Source organism: Somniosus microcephalus, chromosome 23 (genome assembly GCF_052327205.1).
Source record: "Somniosus microcephalus isolate GS21.2 chromosome 23, FLI_Smic_1.0, whole genome shotgun sequence".
Taxonomy (NCBI): domain Eukaryota; kingdom Metazoa; phylum Chordata; class Chondrichthyes; order Squaliformes; family Somniosidae; genus Somniosus; species Somniosus microcephalus.
In genome coordinates this window covers 36,138,778-36,150,847 of record NC_141009.1, presented here as the reverse complement: position 1 = coordinate 36,150,847, position 12,070 = coordinate 36,138,778, and the positions used below count along the sequence as shown (strand labels likewise).

At 44.6% G+C, this 12,070-nt stretch overlaps 1 protein-coding gene across 1 annotated transcript in view; it reads right to left on the bottom strand.

Moving 5' to 3' along the window:
• The window catches only part of LOC147101822 (arrestin domain-containing protein 1-like), a 67,349-nt gene extending 57,311 nt beyond the window's left edge, over positions 1-10,038 (bottom strand). Inside the window, exon 1 of the mRNA XM_085965785.1 lies at positions 9,847-10,038. Coding sequence (XP_085821911.1) covers positions 9,847-9,964 — 118 coding nt within the window. The 5' untranslated portion in view covers positions 9,965-10,038. The remainder of the gene's footprint in view (positions 1-9,846) is intronic.
• Positions 10,039-12,070: the final 2,032 nt, after the last annotated feature.

The following is a 12,070-nucleotide window of genomic DNA, read 5'->3' as shown; positions in this document are numbered from 1 at the left end:
GCAGTTTTATTTTGGGGGGGGGGGGGGGGGGGGGGGGAGTTTCTGCTTGCCTCGTATTGCTACATAAGCTTAAAGAAATGGAAAACCTTTTTAAAGAGATTCAAGAAAATTGACTGTGGAATCATAGAACACTACAGCACAGAAGGCGGCCATCCAGTTAGTCCCACTCCCCCGCTCTTTCCCCATATCCCTGCAATTTTTTCACCTTCAAGTATTTATTAAATTCTCTTTTCAAGGCTACTATTGAAGCTGTAATCATCACTATCAAGCAGTGCATTCCAAATTCTAATTCATTCATTGCGTAAAAAAGTTTTCCTCATGTCGCCTTTGATTCTTTTGCCAATCATTTTAAATCTGTGTCCTCTCATTATCGACCCGACAGCCATTGGAAACAGTTCCTCTTTTTTTATTCTATCTTTTTTTATTCTATCTAAACCCTTCATGATTTTAAACACGTAATACCTGGGTTTAAACAAACATGTGTTATTTTAAATAGAGAGGTATTAAACAAGAGGTTTGTAAATATTGTTCAATATGATGCATCACCTGAGATAGCAGAAATTCTACAGTTCAAGTGTAGCATGAAAACTGAGCAAATAACAGACATCTAAAACATGATCAGACAGCGTTAGTTCATGATTTAATATGACTTCGTTTTCACTCATGTCCAGATACCCCCCCACTTGGGTTGAAAAAGGACATCTGCAAAGTGATTTGTTGTATTGCTACAACGGAGTGGGGAGATGGTTGTTAATTGCACCCTCTGGACAGGGGCAGCATCAGAGAATGGTTTGAGAGGAATGAAAATTCAATTTTCTTGACAGCTTGCATTTCAGTGTAAACCTCAGCTTTGGGAGCCCGTGGGGGTGGATATTTTCCTTTAAATAGACTGTCCAGGCGATGACCAGCAATAATTGAACTAAAAACATAGTTGATTGCATAGCAAAGGTAGTAATTTTGTAACTGATGGGAGGGATTACAAGAGACTTTTATGATTTTATCTTTATCCATCAGGCAAGTTCTTACTGGAAGGTTGAGAGGTGATATGAATGTTTAGCATTCTAAAGGGACTAGATAATGTAGACCATGACCAGTTATTTCACCTTGTCCAGAACACTAGAATCAGAGGACATGGCCTGCACTTGAAGCGGGGGAAATTCAAAACTCATGTGCGGAAACAATATTTCGGTGAGCGAGTGGGTCAATCTATGGAACAGGCACCCGCGGGAGACGGTGGAATCAGTTAGAATTGATTCATTCACATGCAAATGAGATACATGTCTTTCAGAAAACATCATTTTAGGATTCAATACAGGTAATTTGAGATGTGACATGTGGTAAGTGGAGCGTGCTTGCGAGGAACAGATGATTTTGGACCTATGGTTTCCAAAACTCGCCACCACTGGGATTCTCCTCGCATCACGTCTGGATCTGATGTAGACCGATTGATAAGAGCTTGATTGCTGTGATTAGTCAACATTATCACTGCATCATCCAACTACCAGGATGGTAGATGGCAAACTAGATAGACCTTGGTCTTTTATCGTCCATCAATTCCTATGTTCCATCTAGAAAAAGCCTATTGTCACAACGTCCAAACATCTCATTAGTGTTTTGATAATGTGCTGACAGCACGGGTCTCACGCATCCTGCAGTAATAAAAGTAAACTTGCTGGAATGTTAAGTCTGGCCATGAGAAGACCCGGAAAAACATTAACAGGTATTCCTGGCCGTTGGGCTCAACGATCCCCTTAAGTTGATTCAGGCTACAGCTAGCTGTGCAAGAGCTACAAGTCAGGAGTAGGTGCCATGACTATGGGGTTTACTCAGCACAACAGCAGCTTTAAAGCAGAAGGAAACATTCAAAAAATGCTATATTGAATTCCTCCACCAAAAGAAAAATCCTAGTCTACATTTGTTAGTGCATTTTTGCACTCTACACAGTGGAGGAATGTAACACTAATTTTTACCTCAGTTCCTTGATAACCTGCCCAAACCAGAAGTAAATGCGAGTAAAGTTTGATACAACCACTGGGAAATCAGAGTCAAGTAAAATTTGGGGATCTCTGTGCTCACCAGTCATGGAGAGCTTTTAGTGAACCCATGCACACCGTGTAGTTATATTGCATGTCCCCTGACTGCATTAAGAGATTGAAACATTGGCATGTGGTGGGAAACCCATTCCCCGGTGATCTTATGCAGTCTGCACCTGTGCACAGCAGATCTTGCCAGATCCAGGAGTAGACCTACCAGGAGACCCTCCAACCTGTTTGCCTGTGCACCAGGTGACCAAAGAGACAAAAGTCTTGGTTGATGAGTGTTTCTATTTTGGGGTGTGGGGGATATAAAGACAGACAGAGGACACAATTGATCTCCTTGACTAGTGTATCTTTCTTCCTGGACCACAATCTCCTTTCTTGTAAACGCACAGCCTCCATATCCCTCCTTATACTGTCAAGTATTCTGATCTCACAACTCTTACCATATTTGAAATAGCCAGATACTAAAAAATAAAACTCAACTACACCATCAGATACTCATTTAGCTATTTATTTTCTATATTCACTCACTGCTACTTTTTGCCTGCTTTGATGTTTCCCATGCCCCAGGCATCTATTAATGAATCATGTGGCACGAATCCAGCACTTGGTTTAAGATAACCAAAGCGAACAGTCAAGTCTGTGTTTAAGCCCAAAAACACTCCCATTTTGTTCCCAATTAGTCATCTAACATGGGAAGCACCTGGCCTCCAACTCGAACCACCTCAAGTCTTTATATTGAAAATCAGTATCTCTGCCACATGGGAATGGGGGCAGAATATTGAATGTGCTCCCCTCCCTCGCTGTGCTGCAATGGTTTCTAACATCAGCAATTTTATCTACGCTGTATCTGTTCAACTAGCTTGCCAGGAGTTCTCATGCACAGTACTGCACTTCAACAACATAAGCTTATGTAGCAACTTTAACACCGTGAAATGGCCTGAGCCGCTTCAGGAGAAATGGAACAGTCGCGAGCCTTTGTGGGACAATTAGGAGAGTAGTCAAAGAGGTGGGTTTTGAGAAGGTTTTAGAAAGCAGGGAGTGTTAGACTGGCTGAGGGCTTTCAGAAAGTAGCTCCATAGCGGATACGGCCGACGGCTCTGCTATAGCAGAAATACTTGCATTTATATAGTGCCTTTCACGACGTCCCAAAGCGCTTTACAGCTAATGAAGTACTTCTGAAGTGTAGTCACTGTTGTAATGTAGGAAACGTGGCACACAGCAAGCTCCCACAAATAGCCACGAGATAAATGACCAGATCATCTGTTTTACATTTTGGTTGAGGAATAAATATCGGCTCGGACACGGGGAGCATTCCCCTGCTCTTCTTGAATAGTGCCATGGGATCTTGGTTGGGGCCTCGGTCTCATCCGAATGACAGCAACTCAGTATTGCACTGGAGTGTCAGCCCAGATTATGTGTTCAAGTCCCTCGAGTGGGATTTGAACTCTCAACCTCTGACTCAGAGGCAAGAGTGTTACCAACTGAGCCACAGCGGACACCAGATTGTGGGGGGGCGGGTGGGTGAGGCACAGGAAGCCAGAGTCTCCGAACCGGGAGTGGATGCAAGGCTGGGAAAGGCTGCACAGGTAGAGTGGGGAGCATTGTGGAAGATTTGCAGATAAAGAGAGTATTGAATTTAATTAGTTGAGGAAGAAGTAGCTTGTTTAGGCGTCTCTTAACACACCTATTCTTCGGTTGTGCTATACATAATTCAACTGCTTTGAATTTCGCCAGATACATTAAATTCATGTGTTTCATACTAGAACAGTAAAGCAACACCTCTTCTGTAATATTGTTTGATTCATTTACTGGTTTCCTTAACAAAATCACACCCCCATTATTGGTAAATTTGCAATGCACTTAACAGAAGTCTATGACCTGGCAGACTGACAAGTATTCAATGTACACTTTGTGGCCTGCAGTTTGAGCTAATGTATGTCATTGATTGCGGGCTACTCTAAGTGCAACCCAAAATAGAGCAACTAAAAAGCAAGTTAACAACATCCTGTGAAGAAGTCTGACTAAACCTCCAAACATACTCGGACTGCACACTTGCTAACTGTTGTAGATAATGCACACAGCACTTCCCTTAATGCCAAATAAGAGAAGTTGATTTGGCCCACTTTTAAAACTAAGTAGGCAGACACTCAATTCATTCCATTATGTTTGAATGCACAATGGGTTAGAGGAAGAAACTGCTTCATTAACTAGTTTTAACAATCCTTTCTTTGGTGAAGGAAGCAGGGTGCCCATAGATACCATTATATACAGTAAACTGAGCATCTTGGAAAAAAGCTAATGACATTGCTTTCTTTTGGCTGCCTTATCCAAGCTTTAGATTTCAAACCTCTTAGCCAACAGACGTTTGTGGCTCCTGCAAAACGTTGCTGCCATCGAGCCTTATAAAATTGAAAACATTTTTAGAATTGACTGATAAAAAGAACAACTTTTATAAAGGATGGGATGCTTTGAGTGAAGCATTCTCCATTTGGACATATAAAGTAGTTGTAAATGCAGTAGTTAAGAGCACACTTCCTGACCCGCACCATTAAGTATAATTTTTCTGAAGAGGTACGAAGCCATGTTTATTTCATGGATTTCATTTACGTTCTCCATGCTTAGACTGTTGCCAGCTACTTATAATTGTGTTTTTTCCACCCAACTTCCTTTCCTGACCCACATACTAGCTGACATTGTAAATGGTTCCCACTCCTCAGCTACTGTCCCCCCGTTCCTTTCAAAATCATTACCTGCTTACTCAAATAAGCAACCATCGACTCCTTTGTCGTTGTACACTACAGTCCCATCTCCAATCTCCCCTTTCTCTCCAAAATCCATGAATATGTTGTCACATCCCAAATCCATTTCCCACAACTCCATGCTCAGGTTTCCATCCCGGCCACAGCACCAAAATAGCCCAAACCAGTTCACAAATGAAATCCTGTGGCCATTGTGCATTATCCCCCCTCGTGCAGCACGGTGGCATAGTGGTTAGCACTGTTGCCTCACAGCGCCAGGGACCCGGGTTCGAATCCAGCCTCGGGTGACTGTCTGTGTGGAGTTTGCACGTTCTCCCCGTGTTTGCGTGAGTTTCCTCCGGGTGCTCCGGTTTCCTCCCACAGTCCAAAGATGTGCGGGTTAGGTTGATTGGCTATGATAAATTGATCCTTAGTGTTAGGGGGATTAAATACGGGGATCGGGTGGGATATGTGTTGGTGTAGGGGTTACGGGGATCGGGTGGGATATGTGTCGGTGCAGGCTCGATGGGCCGAAATGGCCTATCTGCACTGTGGGGTTTCTGTGATTTCTGTGATTCTGTGATTTCTACAGCCTTTGAAGCGGTCGATTGACGACACCATCCTCCTTGAACAACTCTCCTCCGTTATCCAGCTCAGTAGCACGACACTTGCTTGGTTCCATTCTTATCTATCTGATCGCAGCCAAAGTAACAGCAGCCATGGCTTCTGTTCCTGTCTCGTATCTTTACCTCCGAGGGTCTATCCTTGGACCCCCAATCGTCAGACTGCTCATCCGACATCCAGTCTTGAATGAGCGCAATTTCCTCCAGTTAAACATTGCTAAGACCAAACGTCACCTGCCCATACCACAATCTTTGTATTCTTGTCAGCGATTCCATGGCCACTGTCTCAGGTAGAACCAGACTGTTTGTAACCTCAGCATCTTATTCAACCTCAAGCCGAGTTTCCAACCCCATATCCTCTCAATCGGAAAGACTGCAGACTTCCACCTCGAACATCCCCCACCTTCGCCCCTTCTGCAGCCCATATGTCGCTGAAGCACTCATCCATGCCTTTTGTCATTTCCAGACTCGACTCTTCCAAAGCTCTCCCGGCCGGTCTCCCATTCTCTGCCCTCCGTAAACTTCAGCTCATCCAAAACTCTGCTGTCTATCCGCTCCACGCCAAGTCACGCTCACCTATCACCCCTGTTTTTGACTGACAGTCCCTCAATGCCACCAGTTTAAAATTCAGAAACTTGTGTTTAAACCTCTACATGGCTTCGCCCTTCCCTATTTCTAGCTCTTTCTTCCTCCCCTTGCCGCAAAATAAACTCTCCATTCCTCTGACTTTGGCATCTTGTGCATCCTTGCCCCACCATTGGAGGCCATGCTTTCAGCCACTGAGGCCCCATGCTCTTGAATTCCCTCCCTAATCCTCTCTGCCTCTCCATTTACCTCTCCCTCCATTAAAACCCCCTTAAACTTCATATTCGCAACCAAGCTTTTGGTCACATCTAATATTTCCTTCATTAGCTCAGCATTTATCTTTTCCTTATGCTTCTGTGAAGCACCTTGGGACTTTTTATTCCACATTAAATTGCGATTCGATGCAAGTTGTAGCTGTTGTGAACCACCGTCCTCAGGCCAGACAAACAGATATATTTCTCGCCAACAATCCCATTAAGTGAGTGGGCAAAACTGTGGCAGATGGAGCTCAATGTGGGAACGGACCCAAGAAAGGTAGATCAGAGTATTTTCTAAATGGCAAGAAGCTAGAAATTGTGGATGAACAGAGAGATCTACAGGTCCAAGTACAGAAATCACAAAGTTAGTGGACAGATATAAACAAATAATTGAAACAGCTCATGAAATGTTGGCCTTTATCTCAAGAGGGATGGTAGTTATGTTGTAGCTGTAGAGCGCTCTGGTTAGACCCCACCTGGAGTACTGCATTCAGTTCTGGGCACCCCACCTCAAAGGATATATTGGCCTGCAGAATAATACCAGGGCTAAAAGGATTAAATTATGAGAACAGGTTGCATAGATTAGGCTTGCACTTCCTTGAATACAGAAGATTAAGGGGTGATCTAATTGAGGTGCTTAATATGATTAAAGGATTTGATAGGGTAGATAGAGAAAACCTATTTCCTCTGGTAAAGAGTCCAGAACAAGGGGGGAATAACCTTAAAATTAGAGATTGGCCGTTGAGGGGCGAGGTCAGAAAGCACTTCTTCACACAAAGGGTTGTGGAAATCTGGAGCGCTCTCCCCCAAAAAGCTGTTGAGACTAGGTCAGCTGAAAATTTCAAAACGGAGATTGATCGATTTTGTTAGGCAAGGGTATTAAGGGTTCTGGAACGAAGGCGGGTAGATGGGAGTGACGATACAGATCAGCCACGAGCTAACTGAATGGCAGGACAGGCTCGACAGGCTGAATAGCCTAGCCCAGTTCCTCGGTCAGCAAAGATAAGCAGGTTATTTGCTTAAAGTGCATGAGCTGGAAATGAACAATAAAATGAACATGCGCCATATAAATATTTAAATTATCATTATTACAACACTTGTTGATTCACCAGCTTCAGTAACAGTTTGTCACAGTGACTATGCAGAAAAACACACAGCCTGGTTTCTAATCAGCTTACATATTCTTATATATATTGGTTCACTCTGTCTACAGTTTCCTCCAGCCCTCTATCGCCTCCCAAACGCTCCATTCTTCTCACGACAGGTTTCTCTGAATCCAAGCAGCTTCCCCTCGATGGTGGCAGAATGTTCAGCTGCCTCACCGAACTGAAAGTGCCGAGCTCCACCTCCAAAAACCTGGTCAAGAACCATTTCTCTGACCAAGCTTCAGGCCATGTCTCCTAACCTCGCCCTTTAGGCCCAGTGCCCATTTTCCTTGTACCTATTTGTGACACTCCTTGGGTGTTTCATGTATTAGTCACTAAATGCAAGTAGTTGTTACGTGACAACATTTCTTCCCCACACCATTCCGCACACAGTGCATCATTAGAAATTTTTCATCAGCTCCAACATACCCTGCTCAATACATCCAAAACTCAATTAATATAAACATTAATGATCCTTGTATTAAAACATAGAAGAGCAGGAGTAGGCCATTCGGCCCCTCGAGCCTGCTCCGCCATTCAATGCGGTCATGGCTGATCATCCAAATTCAGTACCCGGTCACTGCTTTCTCCCCATACCCCTTGATCCCTTTAGCCTTGAGAAATATATCCAACTCCTTCTTGAATATATTTAATGAATTGGCCTCAACTGCCTTCTGTGGTAGAGAATTCCACAGGTTCACCACTCTCTGGGTGAAGAAATTCATCCTCATTTCTGTCCTATATGGCTTACCCCTTATCCTTAGACTGTGACCCCTGGTTCTGGACTCCCCGACCATCGGGAACATCCTTCCAGCATCTAGTCTGTCTAGTCCTGTTAGAATTTTATAAGTTTTGATGAGATCCCCTCTCATTCTTCTAAACTCCAGCGAGTACAAGCCCAATCGATCCAATCTCTCCTCATACGTCATTCCTGCCATCCTTCCTCAGATAAGGCAACCAAAACTGCACACAATACTCAAGGTGTGGTCTCACCAAGGCCCTGTACAACTGCAGCAAGACATCCTTGTTCCTGTACTCGAACCCTCTCGCTACGAAGGCCAACATACCATTTGCCTTCTTAACCGCCTGCTGCACCTCCATGCTTACCTTCAGTGACTGGTGCACAAGGACACCCAGGTCTCGTTGCACTTCCCCGTCTCCCAATCTATTGCCATTCAGATAATAATCTGCCGCCTTGTTTTTGCTACCAAAGTGGATAACCTCACATTTATCCACGTTATATTGCATCTGCCATGCTTCTACCCAATCACCCAACCTGTCCAAATCATCCTGGAGTTTCTCGGCATCCGCCTCACAGCACACACGCCCACCCAGCTTTGTGTCGTCTGCAAATTTGGAGATATTACATCTAGTTCCCTTGTCTAGATCATTTATATTGTGAAAAAATGTGTTTTTTAAACCTTTTTTATATCCTACATTATGTCCCCATAGCCCCACCTACAATATCAGTTACAGGTTTCAACTATACCAAAATATTGAGTCTAGCAACAATTTCATCTTAGGGTTGAAGTGATAAACCCCTCAAACTTTTCTCTTGCTGTTTAACTGACCAAAACCCAGCACCGGATTACTTGTAACCCAGTATCAATCATTTGTTAAACTCTACATACTATGTCCACCTGTTATTTCCCAATAATCAATTGATTATCACTGGTCAAACTTGGTGATTTTATCAGTTATGAGCATCTTGATAATGGACATTGTCCTGCATCAATTACACATGCTGTTGGAAAACAAAACAAAATTGCACTTTGGATTCCAGATATAGTTTTTAAAAATAACAGCTCATGGGAGCAGTTTCAACGTGTCAGTCGTTCAGAGCTCAGAGAACAGTTAGAAAACATTCAAGCTTCACTCAGTTTATCACACAAATGACTGCTGTGATTGCTCGAGAGTATCCATTATCTCTTCTATGAAACTATGTAAAAGCTTGCTCTGCATAGTACATAAATACATTAGCAGTAACCCCTCAATCCCTCCCACTCTAAAATATGAGTATTGATCAAAAGAATCCCGACACACACAAGCAACCTTTCCCCCTTCAGGTCTGTCTCTCTCCAGATTAACGTTTTCTACATTTTCCCATCCATTTCTCACTTGTATCCTTGTGGCTTTGTGTTGTTGGTGCCTCTGAACTCCTTACTGCAGCCTCGGCTCACTCCCATTCACTGGTCTGGCTTGCCACCTGTAAAAGCTCTCAATGCCAAAAAGGCTCTGTCTGTCCCTCCCCCCCTTCCTCCGACCTCTTGACCTGCCTAACCAAGCAGCAACACACCCCCCACCCAGGACACTGGACAATCCTCCCGTCTCCAGGCAGCTTCTAACAAATCCCCCAGCAACCACAACTTCACCCAAGACTGCAGCCCCGCTATCCGAGCGGCTGAGGCTCCTCGACCGGTGGCCGAGGGGAAGAGGAGAAGGGTCGGCAGACTGACCTTTGAAGTTGAGATGCGCGGCTAGCTTGATCCTCACTTCGCCGGAGATGAACTCCGCGGGGCTGTACACCACTTTGTTGTTCTTCAGCGCAACGCTCAACTCCTGAACTTTCCCCATGGCCGTCAGCCGCCGCTGGACTGAACCGGAACCCGCCGCACAAACGCCATGACGTCAGCGCGTCCCCGCCTCCCCCGCGACGTCAACCAAACCCTCCCATCCCATCGGCCGTACGGCGCACGCGCCAGCAGAAGGCCCGCCCACCACCGAGGGAGTGGCCACCATCCTTCTACCCAGGGCCCAGCCCCAACATTATAATCACAGATCACAGTCATTTGAATTCTGGGCAAGGGCCCATACCTGAAGTGCCCGGAAGGAAAGACTTACATAGGATATATGGCACGGAAACAGGCCATTCGGCCTAAACAGTCCATGCCGGCGTTTATGCTCCGCTCGAGCCTCCTCCCGTCTTTCCTCATTTAAATCTCCTGCTCCTATTTCTTATGTTATGTTTTAACCCTCTATTCCCTTCTCCCTCATATGCTTGTCCAGCCTCCCCTTTAAATGCATTGATACTATTCGCTTCAACCACTCCCTGTGGTAGCGAGTTCCACATTCTCACCACTCTTTGAGTAAAGACGTTTCTTCTGAATTCCCTATTGGATTTCTTGGTGACTATCTTATATTGATGGCCTCTAGTTATACTCTTCCCCACAAGTGGAAACATTCTCTCTGTTAACACTATAGGCCTTGCATTTCTGTAGTGCCTTTCACGACCTCAGGGCGTCCCAAAGCGCTTTACAGCCAATGACGTACTTTTGAAGTGTAGTCACATTGCTGTTTGTGGGAGCTTGCTGTGTGTAAATCGGCAGCCGCGTTCCCTACATTACAACAGTGACTACACTTGTAATATACTTGGGTAGAACAAATGAAGGACAGAGACACAATGAGTTGCTAGTCCATGTGCTTGCTTTATTATGCCAGAGCGAACTGAGTATGTGCATACCAAACCATGTGATAATACATTACAACACTTCAAAAGTAATTAATTGGCTGTAAAGCCCTCTGGGACATCCTGAGGTCGTGAAAGGCACTATATAAATGCAAGTCTTTCACTGTTTTAATGTAGGAAACTCAGCAGCTAATTGCACACAGCAAGCTCTCACAAACAGCAATGTGATAATGACCAGATCATCTGTTTTTTGTTATGTTGATTGAGGGATAAATATTGGCTAGGACACCAGGGATAACACCTCTGCTCTTCTTCATAAATAGTGCCTTGGAATCTTTTACATCCACCTGAGAGAGCAGACTCTCAGGTTTGGTTTAATGTCTCATCTGAAAGACAGCACTTCCAACAGTGCAGCACTCCCTCAGCACTGCACTGGAGTGTTAGCCTAGATTTTGGCACTCAAGTCCCTGGAGTGAGACCTGAACCCACAACTTTCTGACTCAGAGGCAAGAGTGCTACCCACTGAGCCTCAGCAGACACCGCAGTTGCTGCTGGACCTGTTGAGTGTTTCCAGCCTGTTTTTTCTTTGTTTTCACTTCATATTTCCAGCATTTGCAATACAGTATGTTGTTATTTGGGTCAGATTTAATCCACGCCACTTTACAGTTGTTAGCTCTGCGGCTGTTCATCATGTGTAATAATGTATCTGGAAAATGTATCTTTGAACCCCCCCACCCCCGCCCCTCCAAATCAATGAAAAATAATACATGGTCATTATAATTTGACTAGTCACCAAATACTTTGCTTGTGCCCAATGCAAAACTCAGCTTCCACTCCCTATGAACTGAATCTTGACCTCGAGCAGCAAGTAATCTGAGATAACATGCCTTGGGTGAACAATAGAAGTGATTTATTGTTTCTGGGTTTATATATATAATTACAACTACACACCCACATTACTTAGGAGAAAGATTAATACCAGCCAGACAATTTTGTAACAGGTTTAGTCATGGATAGCATTTAAATGCACTACTCGGAACTCCGACACAGCAAGAGAGCCCAGGTGGGCAGAGGAAACGCTTCAAGGACACCCTCAAAGCCTCCTTGAAAAAGTGTAACATCCCCATCGACACCTGGGAATCCCTGGCCCAAGACCGCACAAAGTGAAGGAGAAGCATCCGGGAAGGCGCCGAACACCTTGAGTCTCTTCGCCGGGAGCAAGCGGAAGCCAAGCGCAGGCAGCGCAAGGAGCGCACTCAACCCAAGCACCCCAC